The following is a 25828-nucleotide window of genomic DNA, read 5'->3' as shown; positions in this document are numbered from 1 at the left end:
GTAGTCAGTACCTTACCTTTCCCCATCTATTGATCACTACCCTGTAATGTAGTCATTACCTTACCTCATCTACTGATCACTACCCTGTAATGTAGTCAGAACCTTTCCTTTCCCCATCTATTGATCACTACCCTGTAATGTAGTCAGTACCTTACCTTTCCCCGTCTATTGATCACTACCCTGTAAATGTAGTCAGTACCTTTCCCAGTCTATTGATCACTACCTTGTAATGTAGTCAGTACCTTACCTTTCCCCATCTATTGATCACCACCCTGTAATGTAGTCAGTACGTTTCCCTGTCTATTGATCAATACCCTCTAATGTAGTCACTACCTTTCACCATCTATTGATCACTACCCTGTAATGCAGTCAGTACCTTTCCCAGTCTATTGATCACCACCCTGTAATGTAGTCAGTACCTTACCTTTCCCCATCTATTGATCACTACCCTGTAATGTAGTCTGTACCTTTCCTTTCCCCATCTATTGATCACTACCCTGTAATGTAGTCAGTACCTTACCTTTCCCCATCTACTGATCACTACCCTGTAATGTAGTCTGTACCTTTCCTTTCCCCATCTATTGATCACTACCCTGTAATGTAGTCAGTACCTTTCCCTGTCTATTGATCACTACCCTGTAATGTAGTCAGTACCTTTCCCCATCTATTGATCACTACCTTGTAATGTAGTCAGTACCTTTCCCAGTCTATTGATCACTACCCTGTAATGTAGTCAGTACCTTTCCCTGTCTATTGATCACTACCCTGTAATGTAGTCAGTACCTTTCACCGTCTATTGATCACTACCCTGTAATGTAGTCAGTACCTTTCCCAGTCTATTGATCACTACCCTGTAATGTAGTCAGTATCTTACCTTTCCCTGTCTATTGATCACTACCCTGTAATGTAGTCAGTACCTTACCATTCACAGTCTATTGATCACTACCCTGTAATGTAGTCAGTACCTTTCCCCATCTATTGATCACTACCCTGTAATGTAGTCAGTACCTTACCTTTCCCCATATATTGATCACTACCCTGTAATGTAGTCAGTACCTTACCTTTCCCCATCTATTGATCACTACCCTGTAATGTAGTCAGTACCTTTCCGTGTCTATTGATCACTAACTTCTAATGTACTCAGTACCTTTCCCAATCTATTGATCACTATCCTGTAATGTAGTCAGTACCTTACCTTTCCCCATATATTGATCACTACCCTGTAATGTAGTCAGTACCTTACCTTTCCCCATCTATTGATCACTACCCTGTAATGTAGTCAGTACCTTTCACCATCTATTGATCACTACCCTGTAATGTAGTCAGTACCTTACCTTTCTCCGTATATTGATCACTACCCTGTAAATGTAGTCAGTACCTTTCCCAGTCTATTGATCACTACCCTGTAATGTAGTCAGTACCTTTCCCAATCTATTGATCACTACCTTGTAATGTAGTCAGTACCTTTCCCAGTCTATTGATCACCACCCTGTAATGTAGTCAGTACCTTACCTTTCCCCATCTATTGATCACTACCCTGTAATGTAGTCATTACCTTACCTTTCCCCATCTACTGATCACTACCCTGTAATGTAGTCAGAACCTTTCCTTTCCCCATCTATTGATCACTACCCTGTAATGTAGTCAGTACCTTACCTTTCCCCGTCTATTGATCACTACCCTGTAAATGTAGTCAGTACCTTTCCCAGTCTATTGATCACTACCTTGTAATGTAGTCAGTACCTTACCTTTCCCCATCTATTGATCACCACCCTGTAATGTAGTCAGTACCTTTCCCTGTCTATTGATCAATACCCTGTAATGTAGTCACTACCTTTCACCATCTATTGATCACTACCCTGTAATGTAGTCAGTACCTTTACCAGTCTATTGATCACTACCCTGTAATGTAGTCAGTACCTTTCCCCGTCTATTGATCACTACCCTGTAATGTAGTCAGTACCTTACCTTTCCCCATCTATTGATCACTACCCTGTAATGTAGTCAGTACCTTTCCCCATCTATTGATCACTACCTTGTAATGTAGTCAGTACCTTTCCCAGTCTATTGATCACTACCCTGTAATGTAGTCAGTACCTTTCCCCATCTATTGATCACTACCCTGTAATGTAGTCAGTACCTTTCCCAGTCTATTGATCACTACCCTGTAATGTAGTCAGTACCTTACCTTTCCCCGTCTATTGATCACTACCCTGTAAATGTAGTCAGTACCTTTCCCAGTCTATTGACCACTACCCTGTAATGTAGTCAGTACCTTACCTTTCCCCATCTATTGATCACTACCCTGTAATGTAGTCAGTACCTTTCCCAATCTATTGATCACTACCTTGTAATGTAGTCAGTACCTTACCTTTCCCCATCTATTGATCACCACCCTGTAATGTAGTCAGTACCTTACCTTTCCCTGTCTATTGATCACTACCCTGTAATGTAGTCACTACCTTTCACCATCTATTGATCACTACCCTGTAATGTAGTCAGTACCTTTCCCAGTCTATTGATCACCACCCTATAATGTAGTCAGTACCTTACCTTTCCCCATCTATTGATCACTACCTTGTAATGTAGTCAGTACCTTACCTTTCCCCATCTACTAATCACTACCCTGTAATGTAGTCAGTACCTTTCCTTTCCCCATCTATTGATCACTACCCTGTAATGTAGTCAGTACCTTTCCCAGTCTATTGATCACTACCCTGTAATGTAGTCAGTACCTTTCCCCATCTATTGATCACTACCCTGTAATGTAGTCAGTACCTTTCCCCGTCTATTGATCACTACCCTGTAATGTAGTCAGTACCTTTCCCCGTCTATTGATCACTACCCTGTAATGTAGTCAGTACCTTTCCCCATCTATTGATCACTACCCTGTAATGTAGTCAGTACCTTACCTTTCCCCGTCTATTGATCACTACCCTGTAATGTAGTCAGCACCATACCGTTCCCCGTCTATTGATCACTACCTTGTAATGTAGTCAGTACCTTACCAGTCTATTGATCACTACCCTGTAATGTAGTCAGTACCTTTCCCAGTCTATTGATCACCACCCTGTAATGTAGTCAGTATCTTACCCTGTCTATTGATCACTACCCTGTAATGTAGTCAGTACCTTACCTTTCCCCATCTATTGATCACTACCCTGTAATGTAGTCAGTACCTTTCCCCGTCTATTGATCACTACCCTGTAATGTAGTCAGCACCATACCGTTCCCCGTCTATTGATCACTACCTTGTAATGTAGTCAGTACCTTACCAGTCTATTGATCACTACCCTGTAATGTAGTCAGTACCTTTCCCAGTCTATTGATCACCACCCTGTAATGTAGTCAGTATCTTACCCTGTCTATTGATCACTACCCTGTAATGTAGTCAGTACCTTACCTTTCCCCATCTATTGATCACCACCCTGTAATGTAGTCAGTATCTTACCCTGTCTATTGATCACTACCCTATAATGTAGTCAGTACCTTACCTTTCCCCATCTATTGATCACTACCCTGTAATGTAGTCAGTACCTTTCCCCATCTATTGATCACTACCCTGTAATGTAGTCAGTACCTTTCCCCATCTATTGATCACTACACTGTAATGTAGTCAGTACCTTTCCCAGTCTATTGATCACTACCCTGTAATGTAGTCAGTACCTTTCACCATCTATTGATCACTACCCTGTAATGTAGTCAGTACCTTACCTTTCCCCGTCTATTGATCACTACCCTGTAATGTAGTCAGTACCTTATCCTTTCCCCATCTATTGATCACTACCCTGTAATGTAGTCAGTACCTTTCCCCATCTATTGATCACTACACTGTAATGTAGTCAGTACCTTTCACCATCTATTGATCACTGCCCTGTAATGTAGTCAGTACCTTACCTTTCCCCGTCTATTGATCACTACCCTGTAATGTAGTCAGTACCTTATCCTTTCCCCATCTATTGATCACTACCCTGTAATGTAGTCAGTACCTTTCCCCATCTATTGATCACTACCCTGTAATGTAGTCAGTACCTTTCCCCATCTATTGATCACTACCCTGTAATGTAGTTAGTACCTTTCCCTGTCTATTGATCACTACCCTGTAATGTAGTCAGTTCCTTTCACCGTCTATTGATCACTACCCTGTAATGTAGTCAGTACCTTTCCTCATCAATTGATCACTACCCTGTAATGTAGTCAGTATCTTACCTTTCCCCATATATTGACCACTACCCTGTAATGTAGTCAGTACCTTTCCCCGTCTATTGATCACTACCCTGTAATGTAGTCAATCCTTTCCCAGTCTATTGATCACTACCCTGTAATGTAGTCAGTATCTTACCCTGTCTATTGATCACTACCCTATAATGTAGTCAGTACCTTACCTTTCCCCATCTATTGATCACTACCCTGTAATGTAGTCAGTACCTTTCCCCATCTATTGATCACTACCCTGTAATGTAGTCAGTACCTTTCCCCATCTATTGATCACTACACTGTAATGTAGTCAGTACCTTTCCCAGTCTATTGATCACTACCCTGTAATGTAGTCAGTACCTTTCACCATCTGTTGATCACTACCCTGTAATGTAGTCAGTACCTTACCTTTCCCCGTCTATTGATCACTACCCTGTAATGTAGTCAGTACCTTATCCTTTCCCCATCTATTGATCACTACCCTGTAATGTAGTCAGTACCTTTCCCCATCTATTGATCACTACACTGTAATGTAGTCAGTACCTTTCACCATCTATTGATCACTGCCCTGTAATGTAGTCAGTACCTTACCTTTCCCCGTCTATTGATCACTACCCTGTAATGTAGTCAGTACCTTATCCTTTCCCCATCTATTGATCACTACCCTGTAATGTAGTCAGTACCTTTCCCCATCTATTGATCACTACCCTGTAATGTAGTCAGTACCTTTCCCCATCTATTGATCACTACCCTGTAATGTAGTTAGTACCTTTCCCTGTCTATTGATCACTACCCTGTAATGTAGTCAGTTCCTTTCACCGTCTATTGATCACTACCCTGTAATGTAGTCAGTACCTTTCCTCATCAATTGATCACTACCCTGTAATGTAGTCAGTATCTTACCTTTCCCCATATATTGACCACTACCCTGTAATGTAGTCAGTACCTTTCCCCGTCTATTGATCACTACCCTGTAATGTAGTCAATCCTTTCCCAGTCTATTGATCACTACCCTGTAATGTAGTCAGTACCTTTCCCCATCTATTGATCACTACACTGTAATGTAGTCAGTACCTTTCCCAATCTATTGATCACTACCCTGTAATGTAGTCAGTACCTTACCTTTCTCCGTCTATTGATCACTACCCTGTAAATGTAGTCAGTACCTTACCTTTCTCCGTCTATTGATCACTACCCTGTAAATGTAGTCAGTACCTTTCCCAGTCTATTGATCACTACCCTGTAATGTAGTCAGTACCTTTCCCAATCTATTGATCACTACCTTGTAATGTAGTCAGTACCTTACCTTTCCCCATCTATTGATCACCACCCTGTAATGTAGTCAGTACCTTTCCCAGTCTATTGATCACTACCCTGTAATGTAGTCAGTACCTTTCACCATCTATTGATCACTGCCCTGTAATGTAGTCAGTACCTTACCTTTCCCCGTCTATTGATCACTACCCTGTAATGTAGTCAGTACCTTATCCTTTCCCCATCTATTGATCACTACCCTGTAATGTAGTCAGTACCTTTCCCCATCTATTGATCACTACCCTGTAATGTAGTCAGTACCTTTCCCCATCTATTGATCACTACCCTGTAATGTAGTTAGTACCTTTCCCTGTCTATTGATCACTACCCTGTAATGTAGTCAGTTCCTTTCACCGTCTATTGATCACTACCCTGTAATGTAGTCAGTACCTTTCCTCATCAATTGATCACTACCCTGTAATGTAGTCAGTATCTTACCTTTCCCCATATATTGACCACTACCCTGTAATGTAGTCAGTACCTTTCCCCGTCTATTGATCACTACCCTGTAATGTAGTCAATCCTTTCCCAGTCTATTGATCACTACCCTGTAATGTAGTCAGTACCTTTCCCCATCTATTGATCACTACACTGTAATGTAGTCAGTACCTTTCCCAATCTATTGATCACTACCCTGTAATGTAGTCAGTACCTTACCTTTCTCCGTCTATTGATCACTACCCTGTAAATGTAGTCAGTACCTTACCTTTCTCCGTCTATTGATCACTACCCTGTAATGTAGTCAGTACCTTTCCCAATCTATTGATCACTACCTTGTAATGTAGTCAGTACCTTACCTTTCCCCATCTATTGATCACCACCCTGTAATGTAGTCAGTACCTTTCCCAGTCTATTGATCACTACCCTGTAATGTAGTCAGTACCTTTCCCAGTCTATTGATCACCACCCTGTAATGTAGTCAGTACCTTACCTTTCCCCATCTACTGATCACTACCCTGTAATGTAGTCTGTACCTTTCCTTTCCCCATCTATTGATCACTACCCTGTAATGTAGTCAGTACCTTACCTTTCCCCATCTACTGATCACTACCCTGTAATGTAGTCTGTACCTTTCCTTTCCCCATCTATTGATCACTACCCTGTAATGTAGTCAGTACCTTACCTTTCCCCATCTATTGATCACTACCCTGTAATGTAGTCAGTACCTTTCCCTGTCTATTGATCACTACCCTGTAATGTAGTCAGTACCTTTCCCTGTCTATTGATCACTACCCTGTAATGTAGTCAGTACCTTTCCCCATCTATTGATCACTACCTTGTAATGTAGTCAGTACCTTTCCCAGTCTATTGATCACTACCCTGTAATGTAGTCAGTACCTTTCCCTGTCTATTGATCACTACCCTGTAATGTAGTCAGTACCTTTCACCGTCTATTGATCACTACCCTGTAATGTAGTCAGTAGCTTTCCCAGTCTATTGATCACTACCCTGTAATGTAGTCAGTATCTTACCTTTCCCTGTCTATTGATCACTACCCTGTAATGTAGTCAGTACCTTACCATTCACAGTCTATTGATCACTACCCTGTAATGTAGTCAGTACCTTTCACCGTCTATTGATCACTACCCTGTAATGTAGTCAGTACCTTTCCCCATCTATTGATCACTACCCTGTAATGTAGTCAGTACCTTACCTTTCCCCATATATTGATCACTACCCTGTAATGTAGTCATTACCTTACCTTTCCCCATCTACTGATCACTACCCTGTAATGTAGTCAGAACCTTTCCTTTCCCCATCTATTGATCACTAACTTCTAATGTACTCAGTACCTTTCCCAATCTATTGATCACTATCCTGTAATGTAGTCAGTACCTTACCTTTCCCCATATATTGATCACTACCCTGTAATGTAGTCAGTACCTTACCTTTCCCCATCTATTGATCACTACCCTGTAATGTAGTCAGTACCTTTCACCATCTATTGATCACTACCCTGTAATGTAGTCAGTACCTTACCTTTCTCCGTATATTGATCACTACCCTGTAAATGTAGTCAGTACCTTTCCCAGTCTATTGATCACTACCCTGTAATGTAGTCAGTACCTTTCCCAATCTATTGATCACTACCTTGTAATGTAGTCAGTACCTTTCCCAGTCTATTGATCACCACCCTGTAATGTAGTCAGTACCTTACCTTTCCCCATCTATTGATCACTACCCTGTAATGTAGTCATTACCTTACCTTTCCCCATCTACTGATCACTACCCTGTAATGTAGTCAGAACCTTTCCTTTCCCCATCTATTGATCACTACCCTGTAATGTAGTCAGTACCTTACCTTTCCCCGTCTATTGATCACTACCCTGTAAATGTAGTCAGTACCTTTCCCAGTCTATTGATCACTACCTTGTAATGTAGTCAGTACCTTACCTTTCCCCATCTATTGATCACCACCCTGTAATGTAGTCAGTACCTTTCCCTGTCTATTGATCAATACCCTGTAATGTAGTCACTACCTTTCACCATCTATTGATCACTACCCTGTAATGTAGTCAGTACCTTTCCCAGTCTATTGATCACTACCCTGTAATGTAGTCAGTACCTTTCCCCGTCTATTGATCACTACCCTGTAATGTAGTCAGTACCTTACCTTTCCCCATCTATTGATCACTACCCTGTAATGTAGTCAGTACCTTTCCCCATCTATTGATCACTACCTTGTAATGTAGTCAGTACCTTTCCCAGTCTATTGATCACTACCCTGTAATGTAGTCAGTACCTTTCCCCATCTATTGATCACTACCCTGTAATGTAGTCAGTACCTTTCCCAGTCTATTGATCACTACCCTGTAATGTAGTCAGTACCTTACCTTTCCCCGTCTATTGATCACTACCCTGTAAATGTAGTCAGTACCTTTCCCAGTCTATTGACCACTACCCTGTAATGTAGTCAGTACCTTACCTTTCCCCATCTATTGATCACTACCCTGTAATGTAGTCAGTACCTTTCCCAATCTATTGATCACTACCTTGTAATGTAGTCAGTACCTTACCTTTCCCCATCTATTGATCACCACCCTGTAATGTAGTCAGTACCTTACCTTTCCCTGTCTATTGATCACTACCCTGTAATGTAGTCACTACCTTTCACCATCTATTGATCACTACCCTGTAATGTAGTCAGTACCTTTCCCAGTCTATTGATCACCACCCTATAATGTAGTCAGTACCTTACCTTTCCCCATCTATTGATCACTACCTTGTAATGTAGTCAGTACCTTACCTTTCCCCATCTACTAATCACTACCCTGTAATGTAGTCAGTACCTTTCCTTTCCCCATCTATTGATCACTACCCTGTAATGTAGTCAGTACCTTACCTTTCCCCATCTATTGATCACTACCCTGTAATGTAGTCAGTACCTTTCCCAGTCTATTGATCACTACCCTGTAATGTAGTCAGTACCTTTCCCCATCTATTGATCACTACCCTGTAATGTAGTCAGTACCTTTCCCCGTCTATTGATCACTACCCTGTAATGTAGTCAGTACCTTTCCCCATCTATTGATCACTACCCTGTAATGTAGTCAGTACCTTACCTTTCCCCGTCTATTGATCACTACCCTGTAATGTAGTCAGCACCATACCGTTCCCCGTCTATTGATCACTACCTTGTAATGTAGTCAGTACCTTTCCCAGTCTATTGATCACCACCCTGTAATGTAGTCAGTATCTTACCCTGTCTATTGATCACTACCCTGTAATGTAGTCAGTACCTTACCTTTCCCCATCTATTGATCACTACCCTGTAATGTAGTCAGTACCTTTCCCCGTCTATTGATCACTACCCTGTAATGTAGTCAGCACCATACCGTTCCCCGTCTATTGATCACTACCTTGTAATGTAGTCAGTACCTTACCAGTCTATTGATCACTACCCTGTAATGTAGTCAGTACCTTTCCCAGTCTATTGATCACCACCCTGTAATGTAGTCAGTATCTTACCCTGTCTATTGATCACTACCCTGTAATGTAGTCAGTACCTTACCTTTCCCCATCTATTGATCACCACCCTGTAATGTAGTCAGTATCTTACCCTGTCTATTGATCACTACCCTATAATGTAGTCAGTACCTTACCTTTCCCCATCTATTGATCACTACCCTGTAATGTAGTCAGTACCTTTCCCCATCTATTGATCACTACCCTGTAATGTAGTCAGTACCTTTCCCCATCTATTGATCACTACACTGTAATGTAGTCAGTACCTTTCCCAGTCTATTGATCACTACCCTGTAATGTAGTCAGTACCTTTCACCATCTATTGATCACTACCCTGTAATGTAGTCAGTACCTTACCTTTCCCCGTCTATTGATCACTACCCTGTAATGTAGTCAGTACCTTATCCTTTCCCCATCTATTGATCACTACCCTGTAATGTAGTCAGTACCTTTCCCCATCTATTGATCACTACACTGTAATGTAGTCAGTACCTTTCACCATCTATTGATCACTGCCCTGTAATGTAGTCAGTACCTTACCTTTCCCCGTCTATTGATCACTACCCTGTAATGTAGTCAGTACCTTATCCTTTCCCCATCTATTGATCACTACCCTGTAATGTAGTCAGTACCTTTCCCCATCTATTGATCACTACCCTGTAATGTAGTCAGTACCTTTCCCCATCTATTGATCACTACCCTGTAATGTAGTTAGTACCTTTCCCTGTCTATTGATCACTACCCTGTAATGTAGTCAGTTCCTTTCACCGTCTATTGATCACTACCCTGTAATGTAGTCAGTACCTTTCCTCATCAATTGATCACTACCCTGTAATGTAGTCAGTATCTTACCTTTCCCCATATATTGACCACTACCCTGTAATGTAGTCAGTACCTTTCCCCGTCTATTGATCACTACCCTGTAATGTAGTCAATCCTTTCCCAGTCTATTGATCACTACCCTGTAATGTAGTCAGTACCTTTCCCCATCTATTGATCACTACACTGTAATGTAGTCAGTACCTTTCCCAATCTATTGATCACTACCCTGTAATGTAGTCAGTACCTTACCTTTCTCCGTCTATTGATCACTACCCTGTAAATGTAGTCAGTACCTTACCTTTCTCCGTCTATTGATCACTACCCTGTAAATGTAGTCAGTACCTTTCCCAGTCTATTGATCACTACCCTGTAATGTAGTCAGTACCTTTCCCAATCTATTGATCACTACCTTGTAATGTAGTCAGTACCTTACCTTTCCCCATCTATTGATCACCACCCTGTAATGTAGTCAGTACCTTTCCCAGTCTATTGATCACTACCCTGTAATGTAGTCAGTACCTTTCACCATCTATTGATCACTGCCCTGTAATGTAGTCAGTACCTTACCTTTCCCCGTCTATTGATCACTACCCTGTAATGTAGTCAGTACCTTATCCTTTCCCCATCTATTGATCACTACCCTGTAATGTAGTCAGTACCTTTCCCCATCTATTGATCACTACCCTGTAATGTAGTCAGTACCTTTCCCCATCTATTGATCACTACCCTGTAATGTAGTTAGTACCTTTCCCTGTCTATTGATCACTACCCTGTAATGTAGTCAGTTCCTTTCACCGTCTATTGATCACTACCCTGTAATGTAGTCAGTACCTTTCCTCATCAATTGATCACTACCCTGTAATGTAGTCAGTATCTTACCTTTCCCCATATATTGACCACTACCCTGTAATGTAGTCAGTACCTTTCCCCGTCTATTGATCACTACCCTGTAATGTAGTCAATCCTTTCCCAGTCTATTGATCACTACCCTGTAATGTAGTCAGTACCTTTCCCCATCTATTGATCACTACACTGTAATGTAGTCAGTACCTTTCCCAATCTATTGATCACTACCCTGTAATGTAGTTAGTACCTTTCCCTGTCTATTGATCACTACCCTGTAATGTAGTCAGTACCTTTCACCATCTATTGATCACTACCCTGTAATGTAGTCAGTACCTTACCTTTCCCCGTCTATTGATCACTACCCTGTAATGTAGTCAGTACCTTATCCTTTCCCCATCTATTGATCACTACCCTGTAATGTAGTCAGTACCTTTCCCCATCTATTGATCACTACACTGTAATGTAGTCAGTACCTTTCACCATCTATTGATCACTGCCCTGTAATGTAGTCAGTACCTTACCTTTCCCCGTCTATTGATCACTACCCTGTAATGTAGTCAGTACCTTATCCTTTCCCCATCTATTGATCACTACCCTGTAATGTAGTCAGTACCTTTCCCCATCTATTGATCACTACCCTGTAATGTAGTCAGTACCTTTCCCCATCTATTGATCACTACCCTGTAATGTAGTTAGTACCTTTCCCTGTCTATTGATCACTACCCTGTAATGTAGTCAGTTCCTTTCGCTGTCTATTGATCACTACCCTGTAATGTAGTCAGTACCTTTCCTCATCAATTGATCACTACCCTGTAATGTAGTCAGTATCTTACCTTTCCCCATATATTGACCACTACCCTGTAATGTAGTCAGTACCTTTCCCCGTCTATTGATCACTACCCTGTAATGTAGTCAATCCTTTCCCAGTCTATTGATCACTACCCTGTAATGTAGTCAGTACCTTTCCCCATCTATTGATCACTGCACTGTAATGTAGTCAGTACCTTTCCCAATCTATTGATCACTACCCTGTAATGTAGTCAGTACCTTACCTTTCTCCGTCTATTGATCACTACCCTGTAAATGTAGTCAGTACCTTACCTTTCTCCGTCTATTGATCACTACCCTGTAAATGTAGTCAGTACCTTTCCCAGTCTATTGATCACTACCCTGTAATGTAGTCAGTACCTTTCCCAATCTATTGATCACTACCTTGTAATGTAGTCAGTACCTTTCACCATCTATTGATCACTGCCCTGTAATGTAGTCAGTACCTTACCTTTCCCCGTCTATTGATCACTACCCTGTAATGTAGTCAGTACCTTATCCTTTCCCCATCTATTGATCACTACCCTGTAATGTAGTCAGTACCTTTCCCCATCTATTGATCACTACCCTGTAATGTAGTCAGTACCTTTCCCCATCTATTGATCACTACCCTGTAATGTAGTTAGTACCTTTCCCTGTCTATTGATCACTACCCTGTAATGTAGTCAGTTCCTTTCACCGTCTATTGATCACTACCCTGTAATGTAGTCAGTACCTTTCCTCATCAATTGATCACTACCCTGTAATGTAGTCAGTATCTTACCTTTCCCCATATATTGACCACTACCCTGTAATGTAGTCAGTACCTTTCCCCGTCTATTGATCACTACCCTGTAATGTAGTCAATCCTTTCCCAGTCTATTGATCACTACCCTGTAATGTAGTCAGTACCTTTCCCCATCTATTGATCACTACACTGTAATGTAGTCAGTACCTTTCCCAATCTATTGATCACTACCCTGTAATGTAGTCAGTACCTTACCTTTCTCCGTCTATTGATCACTACCCTGTAAATGTAGTCAGTACCTTACCTTTCTCCGTCTATTGATCACTACCCTGTAAATGTAGTCAGTACCTTTCCCAGTCTATTGATCACTACCCTGTAATGTAGTCAGTACCTTTCCCAATCTATTGATCACTACCTTGTAATGTAGTCAGTACCTTACCTTTCCCCATCTATTGATCACCACCCTGTAATGTAGTCAGTACCTTTCCCAGTCTATTGATCACTACCCTGTAATGTAGTCAGTACCTTTCCCAGTCTATTGATCACCACCCTGTAATGTAGTCAGTACCTTACCTTTCCCCATCTACTGATCACTACCCTGTAATGTAGTCTGTACCTTTCCTTTCCCCATCTATTGATCACTACCCTGTAATGTAGTCAGTACCTTACCTTTCCCCATCTACTGATCACTACCCTGTAATGTAGTCTGTACCTTTCCTTTCCCCATCTATTGATCACTACCCTGTAATGTAGTCAGTACCTTACCTTTCCCCATCTATTGATCACTACCCTGTAATGTAGTCAGTACCTTTCCCTGTCTATTGATCACTACCCTGTAATGTAGTCAGTACCTTTCCCTGTCTATTGATCACTACCCTGTAATGTAGTCAGTACCTTTCCCCATCTATTGATCACTACCTTGTAATGTAGTCAGTACCTTTCCCAGTCTATTGATCACTACCCTGTAATGTAGTCAGTACCTTTCCCTGTCTATTGATCACTACCCTGTAATGTAGTCAGTACCTTTCACCGTCTATTGATCACTACCCTGTAATGTAGTCAGTAGCTTTCCCAGTCTATTGATCACTACCCTGTAATGTAGTCAGTATCTTACCTTTCCCTGTCTATTGATCACTACCCTGTAATGTAGTCAGTACCTTACCATTCACAGTCTATTGATCACTACCCTGTAATGTAGTCAGTACCTTTCACCGTCTATTGATCACTACCCTGTAATGTAGTCAGTACCTTTCCCCATCTATTGATCACTACCCTGTAATGTAGTCAGTACCTTTCCGCGTCTATTGATCACTAACTTCTAATGTACTCAGTACCTTTCCCAATCTATTGATCACTATCCTGTAATGTAGTCAGTACCTTACCTTTCCCCATATATTGATCACTACCCTGTAATGTAGTCAGTACCTTACCTTTCCCCATCTATTGATCACTACCCTGTAATGTAGTCAGTACCTTTCACCATCTATTGATCATTACCCTGTAATGTAGTCAGTACCTTACCTTTCTCCGTATATTGATCACTACCCTGTAAATGTAGTCAGTACCTTTCCCAGTCTATTGATCACTACCCTGTAATGTAGTCAGTACCTTTCCCAATCTATTGATCACTACCTTGTAATGTAGTCAGTACCTTTCCCAGTCTATTGATCACCACCCTGTAATGTAGTCAGTACCTTACCTTTCCCCATCTATTGATCACTACCCTGTAATGTAGTCATTACCTTACCTTTCCCCATCTACTGATCACTACCCTGTAATGTAGTCAGAACCTTTCCTTTCCCCATCTATTGATCACTACCCTGTAATGTAGTCAGTACCTTACCTTTCCCCGTCTATTGATCACTACCCTGTAAATGTAGTCAGTACCTTTCCCAGTCTATTGATCACTACCTTGTAATGTAGTCAGTACCTTACCTTTCCCCATCTATTGATCACCACCCTGTAATGTAGTCAGTACCTTTCCCTGTCTATTGATCAATACCCTGTAATGTAGTCACTACCTTTCACCATCTATTGATCACTACCCTGTAATGCAGTCAGTACCTTTCCCAGTCTATTGATCACCACCCTGTAATGTAGTCAGTACCTTACCTTTCCCCATCTATTGATCACTACCCTGTAATGTAGTCAGTACCTTACCTTTCCCCATCTACTAATCACTACCCTGTAATGTAGTCAGTACCTTTCCTTTCCCCATCTATTGATCACTACCCTGTAATGTAGTCAGTACCTTACCTTTCCCCATCTATTGATCACTACCCTGTAATGTAGTCAGTACCTTTCCCCATCTATTGATCACTACCTTGTAATGTAGTCAGTACCTTACCAGTCTATTGATCACTACCCTGTAATGTAGTCAGTACCTTTCCCAGTCTATTGATTACCACACTGTAATGTAGTCAGTACCTTACCCCATCTATTGATCACTACCCTGTAATGTAGTCAGTATCTTAACCTGTCTATTGATCACTACCCTGTAATGTAGTCAGTACCTTACCTTTCCCCATCTATCGATCACTACCCTGTAATGTAGTCAGTACCTTTACCAGTCTATTGATCACTACCCTGTAATGTAGTCAGTACCTTTCCCCGTCTATTGATCACTACCCTGTAATGTAGTCAGTACCTTACCTTTCCCCATCTATTGATCACTACCCTGTAATGTAGTCAGTACCTTTCCTTTCCCCATCTATTGATCACTACCTTGTAATGTAGTCAGTACCTTACCTTTCCCCATCTATTGATCACTACCCTGTAATGTAGTCAGTACCTTACCTTTCCCCATCTACTGATCACTACCCTGTAATGTAGTCTGTACCTTTCCCAATCTATTGATCACTACCTTGTAATGTAGTCAGTACCTTACCTTTCCCCATCTATTGATCACCACCCTGTAATGTAGTCAGTACCTTTCCCAGTCTATTGATCACTACCCTGTAATGTAGTCAGTACCTTTCCCAATCTATTGATCACTACCTTGTAATGTAGTCAGTACCTTACCTTTCCCCATCTATTGATCACCACCCTGTAATGTAGTCAGTACCTTTCCCAGTCTATTGATCACTACCCTGTAATGTAGTCAGTACCTTTCCCAGTCTATTGATCACCACCCTGTAATGTAGTCAGTACCTTACCTTTCCCCATCTACTGATCACTACCCTGTAATGTAGTCTGTACCTTTCCTTTCCCCATCTATTGATCACTACCCTGTAATGTAGTCAGTACCTTACCTTTCCCCATCTACTGATCACTACCCTGTAATGTAGTCTGTACCTTTCCTTTCCCCATCTATTGATCACTACCCTGTAATGTAGTCAGTACCTTACCTTTCCCCATCTATTGATCACTACCCTGTAATGTAGTCAGTACCTTTCCCTGTCTATTGATCACTACCCTGTAATGTAGTCAGTACCTTTCCCTGTCTATTGATCACTACCCTGTAATGTAGTCAGTACCTTTCCCCATCTATTGATCACTACCTTGTAATGTAGTCAGTACCTTTCCCAGTCTATTGATCACTACCCTGTAATGTAGTCAGTACCTTTCCCTGTCTATTGATCACTACCCTGTAATGTAGTCAGTACCTTTCACCGTCTATTGATCACTACCCTGTAATGTAGTCAGTAGCTTTCCCAGTCTATTGATCACTACCCTGTAATGTAGTCAGTATCTTACCTTTCCCTGTCTATTGATCACTACCCTGTAATGTAGTCAGTACCTTACCATTCACAGTCTATTGATCACTACCCTGTAATGTAGTCAGTACCTTTCACCGTCTATTGATCACTACCCTGTAATGTAGTCAGTACCTTTCCCCATCTATTGATCACTACCCTGTAATGTAGTCAGTACCTTTCCCGTCTATTGATCACTAACTTCTAATGTACTCAGTACCTTTCCCAATCTATTGATCACTATCCTGTAATGTAGTCAGTACCTTACCTTTCCCCATATATTGATCACTACCCTGTAATGTAGTCAGTACCTTACCTTTCCCCATCTATTGATCACTACCCTGTAATGTAGTCAGTACCTTTCACCATCTATTGATCATTACCCTGTAATGTAGTCAGTACCTTACCTTTCTCCGTATATTGATCACTACCCTGTAAATGTAGTCAGTACCTTTCCCAGTCTATTGATCACTACCCTGTAATGTAGTCAGTACCTTTCCCAATCTATTGATCACTACCTTGTAATGTAGTCAGTACCTTTCCCAGTCTATTGATCACCACCCTGTAATGTAGTCAGTACCTTACCTTTCCCCATCTATTGATCACTACCCTGTAATGTAGTCATTACCTTACCTTTCCCCATCTACTGATCACTACCCTGTAATGTAGTCAGAACCTTTCCTTTCCCCATCTATTGATCACTACCCTGTAATGTAGTCAGTACCTTACCTTTCCCCGTCTATTGATCACTACCCTGTAAATGTAGTCAGTACCTTTCCCAGTCTATTGATCACTACCTTGTAATGTAGTCAGTACCTTACCTTTCCCCATCTATTGATCACCACCCTGTAATGTAGTCAGTACCTTACCTTTCCCCATCTATTGATCACTACCCTGTAATGTAGTCAGTACCTTTCCCCATCTATTGATCACTACCTTGTAATGTAGTCAGTACCTTACCAGTCTATTGATCACTACCCTGTAATGTAGTCAGTACCTTTCCCAGTCTATTGATTACCACACTGTAATGTAGTCAGTACCTTACCCCATCTATTGATCACTACCCTGTAATGTAGTCAGTATCTTAACCTGTCTATTGATCACTACCCTGTAATGTAGTCAGTACCTTACCTTTCCCCATCTATCGATCACTACCCTGTAATGTAGTCAGTACCTTACCCCATCTATTGATCACTACCCTGTAATGTAGTCAGTACCTTTACCAGTCTATTGATCACTACCCTGTAATGTAGTCAGTACCTTTCCCCGTCTATTGATCACTACCCTGTAATGTAGTCAGTACCTTACCTTTCCCCATCTATTGATCACTACCCTGTAATGTAGTCAGTACCTTTCCTTTCCCCATCTATTGATCACTACCTTGTAATGTAGTCAGTACCTTACCTTTCCCCATCTATTGATCACTACCCTGTAATGTAGTCAGTACCTTACCTTTCCCCATCTACTGATCACTACCCTGTAATGTAGTCTGTACCTTTCCTTTCCCCATCTATTGATCACTACCCTATAATGTAGTCAGTACCTTACCTTTCCCCATCTATTGATCACTACCCTGTAATGTAGTCAGTACCTTTCCCTGTCTATTGATCACTACCCTGTAATGTAGTCAGTACCTTTCCCCATCTATTGATCACTACCTTGTAATGTAGTCAGTACCTTTCCCAGTCTATTGATCACTACCCTGTAATGTAGTCAGTACCTTTCCCTGTCTATTGATCACTACCCTGTAATGTAGTCAGTACCTTTCACCGTCTATTGATCACTACCCTGTAATGTAGTCAGTACCTTACCTTTCCCCATCTATTGATCACTACCCTGTAATGTAGTCAGTACCTTACCTTTCCCCTTCTATTGATCACTACCCTGTAATGTAGTCAGTACCTTTCCCTGTCTATTGATCACTACCCTGTAATGTAGTCAGTACCTTTCCCCATCTATTGATCACTACCCTGTAATGTAGTCAGTACCTTACTCGTCTATTGATCACTACTCTGTAATGTAGTCAGTACCTTTCCCCATCTATTGATCACTACCCTGTAATGTAGTCAGTACCTTACCTTTCCCCATATATTGATCACTACCCTGTAATGTAGTCAGTACCTTTCCCCATCTATTGATCACTACCCTGTAATGTAGTCAGTACCTTTCACCGTCTATTGATCACTACCCTGTAATGTAGTCAGTACCTTTCCCAGTCTATTGATCACTACCCTGTAATGTAGTCAGTACCTTTCCCCATCTATTGATCACTACCCTGTAATGTAGTCAGTACCTTTCCCCGTCTATTGATCACTACCCTGTAAATGTAGTCAGTACCTTTCCCAGTCTATTGATCACTACCCTGTAATGTAGTCAGTACCTTACCTTTCCCCGTCTATTGATCACTACCCTGTAATGTAGTCAGTACCTTTCCCAATCTATTGATCACTACCTTGTAATGTAGTCAGTACCTTACCTTTCCCCATCTATTGATCACCACCCTGTAATGTAGTCAGTATCTTACCTTGTCTATTGATCACTACCCTATAATGTAGTCAGTACCTTACCTTTCCCCATCTATTGATCACTACCCTGTAATGTAGTCAGTACCTTACCTTTCCCCATCTATTGATCACTACCCTGTAATGTAGTCAGTACCTTACCTTTCCCCATCTATTGATCACTACCCTGTAATGTAGTCAGTACCTTTCCCAGTCTATTGATCACCACCCTGTAATGTAGTCAGTACCTTACCTTTCCCCATCTATTGATCACTACCCTGTAATGTAGTCAGTATCTTACCCTGTCTATTGATCACTACCCTGTAATGTAGTCAGTACCTTTCCCAATCTATTGATCACTGCCCTGTAATGTAGTCAGTACCTTTCCCAATCTATTGATCACTGCCCTGTAATGTAGTCAGTACCTTACCTTTCCCCATCTATTGATCACTACCCTGTAATGTAGTCAGTACCTTACCTTTCCCCCTCCCGCGGCCCTTGCCTCGTCCCCGCCCGGCATTCGGACAGTTCTTGATCCAGTGGCCGGTGTGGCCGCATCCAAAACACTCATTACTACTCATCTCCACGTGTTCCTACAATCCGAGAGACAGACAAAGTCATTTCACTAACCCTACAACCTGAGAGACAGACAGTCATTTCACTAACCCTACAACCTGAGAGACAGACAGTCAGATCACTAACCCTACAACCTGAGAGACAGACAGTCAGATCACTAACCCTACAACCTGAGAGACAGACTGTCAGATCACTAACCCTACAACCTGAGAGACAGACAGTCAGATCACTAACCCTACAACCTGAGAGACAGACAGTCATTTCACTAACCCTACAACCTGAGAGACAGACAGTCAGATCACTAACCCTACAACCTGAGAGACAGACAGTCATTTCACTAACCCTACAACCTGAGAGACAGACAGTCAGATCACTAACCCTACAACCTGAGAGACAGACAAAGTCATTTCACTAACCCTACAACCTGAGAGACAGACAAAGTCATTTCACTAACCCTACAACCTGAGAGACAGACAGTCAGATCACTAACCCTACAACCTGAGAGACAGACAGTCATTTCACTAACCCTACAACCTGAGAGACAGACAAAGTCATTTCACTAACCCTACAACCTGAGAGAGAGACAGTCAGATCACTAACCCTACAACATGCGAGAGAGACAGTCAGATCACTAACCCTACAACCTGCGAGAGAGACAGTCAGATCACTAACCCTACAACCTGAGAGACAGACAGACAGATCACCAACCCTACAACCTGAGAGACAGACAGTCAGATCACTAACCCTACAACCTGCGAGAGAGACAGTCAGATCACTAACCCTACAACCTGCGAGACAGACAAAGTCATTTCACTAACCCTACAACCTGAGAGAGAGACAGTCAGATCACTAACCCTACAACCTGAGAGAGAGACAGACAGTCAGATCACTAACCCTACAACCTGAGAGAGAGACAGACATAGTCAGATCACTAACCCTACAACCTGAGAGAGAGACAGACATAGTCAGATCACTAACCCTACAACCTGAGAGAGAGACAGACATAGTCAGATCACTAACCCTACAACCTGAGAGAGAGACAGACAGTCAGATCACTAACCCTACAACCTGAGAGAGAGACAGACATAGTCATTTCACTAACCCTACAACCTGAGAGAGAGACAGTCAGATCACTAACCCTACAACATGCGAGAGAGACAGTCAGATCACTAACCCTACAACCTGCGAGAGAGACAGTCAGATCACTAACCCTACAACCTGAGAGACAGACAGACAGATCACCAACCCTACAACCTGAGAGACAGACAGTCAGATCACTAACCCTACAACCTGCGAGAGAGACAGTCAGATCACTAACCCTACAACCTGCGAGACAGACAAAGTCATTTCACTAACCCTACAACCTGAGAGAGAGACAGTCAGATCACTAACCCTACAACCTGAGAGAGAGACAGACAGTCAGATCACTAACCCTACAACCTGAGAGAGAGACAGACAGTCAGATCACTAACCCTACAACCTGAGAGAGAGACAGACATAGTCAGATCACTAACCCTACAACCTGAGAGAGAGACAGACATAGTCAGATCACTAACCCTACAACCTGAGAGAGACACAGATAACCTTAGAGTATGTGAGCGGGGTTGGAGCAGAGCAAGGAGCAGGATTCCCAAAGGATGGAGCATCGGCTTTCTCACCTGCTCCAATTTCGCTCCAGTAGCACTCACTTCAGGACCTCACGACATGCCCGGCCCAGCATGCATCGGTAGTCTATTTGTGTGCTGCTATTGCCCCTTGCTTTAGCTACTCTCATTGAGTTCACTAAATCTTTTCCTAACGAAAAACACGTGCTAAATCAAGGTGATTAACAAAGATGAGGACCATGAGCAAGAGGGAGTACGGTGATGTAGTATTCATGACTAAAGAATTATTGTGGAATCTGAAAAGACACGTATCCCAAAAGAAAGGAATGAGGTGGGTAGATAAGTGTCATTGTAGCAAAGTATTTAAACAAAAAATCTGATCACTAAAAACATTTCATTTTCATTCTATACAATAGGACATAATTGATTTTGGTGCAATATGCCTGGCATATTCCCGCGTTTAATGATATTTCTGTTTTGATTGGATTATTTTTCCTAAAAACCTTTAGGCCTACATATAGAATACATTTTTTTTAACAACTCTGCATCTTTGCTCTGAAGGGTGTTGAGCATCCCCCCCAGTGGATCTGAAGGGTGTTGAGCATCCCCCAGTGGATCTAAAGGGTGTTGAGCATCCCCCCAGTGGATCTAAAGGGTGTTGAGCATCCCCCCAGTGGGTCTGAAGGGTGTTGAGCATCCCCCCCAGTGGGTCTGAAGGGTGTTGAGCATCCCCCCCCAGTGGATCTGAAGGGTGTTGAGCATCCCCCCAGTGGGTCTGAAGGGTGTTGAGCATCCCCCAGTGGATCTGAAGGGTGTTGAGCAAATTTATTTAAAAAAAAGTAATTTTCATTTAATTCTAAGTAAGTCACAGCCTATATGCGTAATGTATATCCTATAATGATTTAATACAACGAAATTCTGAGCGCTTTTTGTCCCTACCAGCCTATTGTGTCACAATGTATTTCTTTGTAAATTCTAAACGATATCATAACTGCCATCGATCATTTTTTAGCAGACTGGTAGGAAAGCACATGAAGCGGTGAGCGGGGTTTCCAACCTCTCAACTCTGCTTACATGCTCTGGTTACTACACCTCTTCAGCTCAACCAGAGTGGAATAGGCTCTCTGAAGCTACAGGAGCTTTTATAGGTGGGTTTTATAGGTGGGTTCTTCACTGAGACGCAAAGAAAATTCAAGGAGAGGGGGTACAAAAACGGTCAGATTAATACTGCCATTGAGAAGATTCAAAACAAATTGAGACATCTCTTTCAAGGACAGTCTCGTAAAAAGAAGCAGTCTTACGTGCTGTTAAATTCTCATTCTTTGAGTAAAACTCAACGGACATTATGAAAGCTTAACCAAGTTTATTCTTCCCAGAGGATCAATACAGCTGCATTATAGACAAAACATGTTTCCATCACCACAAGTATATACACTCCAATTTAAGCCCTCCTCCTTCTCTCCAATCCTTACATATTTTGTGGTTCGACAGGAAGACGACGCGATAAGGGAGAAACAATGGTTTATTAGCCTAAGGGGATCTGACCTTACCTCAACCCCCTTGATGCCTAATCCAAATACCTTCATCCGTATCCCCCATAGCAATCCTGTGACTTCCTCCCGTCTACTCAGCACATTTCAAAGCCATCTGGTTCCTAGAGATAATCATTAACTTCTGATGTAAAAACCAGTCTCTATCACCCATCAGATACTATAGTCTTACTTCTGGTGTATCATGTCTCTAGCATAGCAATGTTCTAAGTTTAACCCAGAATCCAACAGTTCTAACTACCCACTATTCAAAGTGCTCTGAACAAATTAAGGTAACCATTCAAACATCGGCACATTCTAAGATCTGATGACCGTATTGGTAATGTGTTTTCGGACTCTCCCCTTGTTCATATTCTCACGGGGCAGAAATTGCAGAGATCAATTGGTAAACTGATATACCACCCCAAAATATCCCTGCTAGAGGTCAACTGATTATGATTTTTCAACGCCGATACCGATTATTGGAGGCCCCAAAAAAAGCAAATACCGATTAAATCGGACGACTTTTAAAAAATGTATTTGTAATAATGACAATTATAACAATACTGAATGAACACTTATTTTAACGTAATATAATACATCAATAAAATAAATTTAGCCTCAAGTAAATAATGAAACATGTTAAATTTGGTTTAAATAATGCAAAAACAAAGTGTTAGAGAAGAAAGTAAAAGTGCAATATGCGCCATGTAAGAAAGGTAATGTTTCAGTTTGATGCTCAGAACATGAGAACATACAGTGGGGCAAAAAAGTATTTAGTCATTAAAAATCCTACAATGTGATTTTCTGGATTTTTTTTCTTCTCATTTTGTCTGTCATAGTTTAAGTGTACCTATGATGAAGGCCTCTCTCATCTTCTTAAGTGGAGAACTTGCACAATTGGTGGCTGACTAAATACTTTTTTACCCCACTGTATGAAAAGCTGGTGGTTCCTTTTAACATGAGTCTTCAATATTCCCAGGTAACAAGTTTTAGGTTGTAGTTATTATAGGAATTATAGGACTATTTCTCTCTATACCATTTGTATTTCATTAACCTTTGACTATTGGATGTTCTTATAGGCACTTTAGTATTGCCAGTGTAACAGTATAGCTTCCGTCCCTCTCCTCGCTCATCCCTGGGCTCGAACCAGGAACACAACGACAACAACCACCCTCGAAGCAGCGTTACCCATGCAGAGCAAGGGTAACAACTACTAGAAGGCTCAGAGCCAGTGACGTTTGAAACGCTATTAGCGCACGCTAACTAGCTACCCATTTCACTTCGGTTACACCAGCCTCATCTCGGGAGTTGATAGGCTTGAAGTCATAAACAGCGCAATGCTTGACCGCACAAGGAAGAGCTGCTGGCAAAACGCACGAAAGTGCTGTTTGAATGAATGTTTACACGCCTGCTTCTGCCTACCACCGCTCAGTCAGATACTTAGATACTTGTATGCTCAGTCAGATTATATGCAACGCAGGACACACTAGATAATATCTAGTAATACTTTCCTAGTTAAATAAAGGTAAAATAAAATAAAAACCATGTGTAGTTAACTAGTGATTATGATTGATTGTTTTTTTATAAGATAAGTTTAATGCTAGCTAGCAACTTACCGTGGCTTACTGCATTCACGTAACAGGCAAGTCTCCTTGTGTAGTGCAACGAGAGAGAGTCAGGTCGTTTTTACGTTGGAATAGTTAACTGTAAGGTTGCAAGATTGGATCCCCCGAGCTGACAAGGTGAAAAGGTATCATTCTGCCCCTGAACAAGGCAGTTAACCCACCGTTCCTAGGTCGCCATTGAAAATAAGAATGTGTTCTTAACTGACTTGCCTAGTTAAATAAAGGTATAAAAAATAATAATTTTTAAAAATAAATACATTTAAACAGCAAATCGGCGCCCAAAAATACAGATTTCCGATTGTTACGAAATCGGCCCTAATTAAATAGGCCATTCCGATTAATCGGTCGACCTCTAATCCCTGCACAACGTCTATTTGCGCCTCTACCAGATGGAAACTGCAAGTGTCATGGCTGTGATCAATGCAATGGCACTTATAAAATGTAGATCCTTCAAACACCCCCAAACAGGGAACCAGATCCCAATCCAAGGTGTTATTACGTGCTCCACTAAGGCAGTTATTTATCTTATAACTTGTCCTTGTGGTCAAAATTATGTCGGTAAACCAAAGCACAAATTAAAAGTACGAATGTGGGAGCATCGTGCAAAAACTCAACATAAACAGTTGCGGACCACTTTTTGGAAGAAAACCATTCGATTTTGTCCCTACGTTATATCGGCATGTCACCCTCCCCAGGAGGGGGTGACCTCGACAATTTATTGTTAAAAGGAGAGGCTGCATGGATCTTTTTTTAAATTTAAAGACCCTTTGCTCCCTTCGGTCTCAACGTAGACTTTGATCTGAAGCCATTCTTGTGATTGTGATTTTGCTATTCATTGTAAATGTTTGTAGGCCTATGTAGCCAAATGGTATCTATGATCATATGCTATTAATTTGTTTTTTGTATGTTATTTTTATATCTTAGAATTAACCAATGATATCAGGTCACACCCGGCCATGATTACAGACACCCGTGTGTCCTTTGACACTATATAAACTAGTGACCCACAAGTGTTTGTCATTATACCCTGAAGACAGCTTGTCTGTGGAAACGTTGGGTATTAGGTTATTAAATGATTGCATCTGAGCTCGTAGAATGTGAAGCACTCCTTTTCTTTTTCAAGGGTTCCTCACAGCACCACCCGCTATGGGTGGATTCCTCACAGCACCACCAGCTATGAGTGGATTCCTCACAGCAACACCCGCTATAGGTGGATTCCTCACAGCACCACCAGCTATGGGTGGATTCCTCACAGCAACACCAGCTATGGGTGGATTCCTCACAGCACCACCAGCTATGAGTGGATTCCTCACAGCAACACCCGCTATAGGTGGATTCCTCACAGCAACACCAGCTATAGGTGGATTCCTCACAGCACCACCCGCTATGAGTGGATTCCTCACAGCACCACCAGCTATGAGTGGATTCCTCACAGCAACACCAGCTATAGGTGGATTCCTCACAGCAACACCAGCTATAGGTGGATTCCTCACAGCAACACCAGCTATAGGTGGATTCCTCACAGCAACACCAGCTATAGGTGGATTCCTCACAGCACCACCAGCTATGGGTGGAACACAACAGCTATGGGTGGA

General features: G+C 41.7%; 1 protein-coding gene across 2 annotated transcripts in view; it reads right to left on the bottom strand.

The window, feature by feature from the left end:
• The window catches only part of LOC124024026 (CCHC-type zinc finger nucleic acid binding protein-like), a 45157-nt gene that overhangs the window by 15694 nt on the left and 3635 nt on the right, over positions 1-25828 (bottom strand). For both annotated transcript variants that reach the window (XM_046338136.1, XM_046338137.1), the window contains exon 2: positions 19375-19489. In XM_046338136.1, the coding sequence (XP_046194092.1) occupies positions 19375-19477 (103 nt within the window). In that variant the 5' untranslated portion in view covers positions 19478-19489. The remainder of the gene's footprint in view (positions 1-19374; positions 19490-25828) is intronic.

This window comes from Oncorhynchus gorbuscha, linkage group LG03 (genome assembly GCF_021184085.1).
Source record: "Oncorhynchus gorbuscha isolate QuinsamMale2020 ecotype Even-year linkage group LG03, OgorEven_v1.0, whole genome shotgun sequence".
NCBI classification, from domain to species: Eukaryota; Metazoa; Chordata; class Actinopteri; order Salmoniformes; family Salmonidae; genus Oncorhynchus; species Oncorhynchus gorbuscha.
This window is presented reverse-complemented; position numbering and strand designations above follow the sequence as displayed.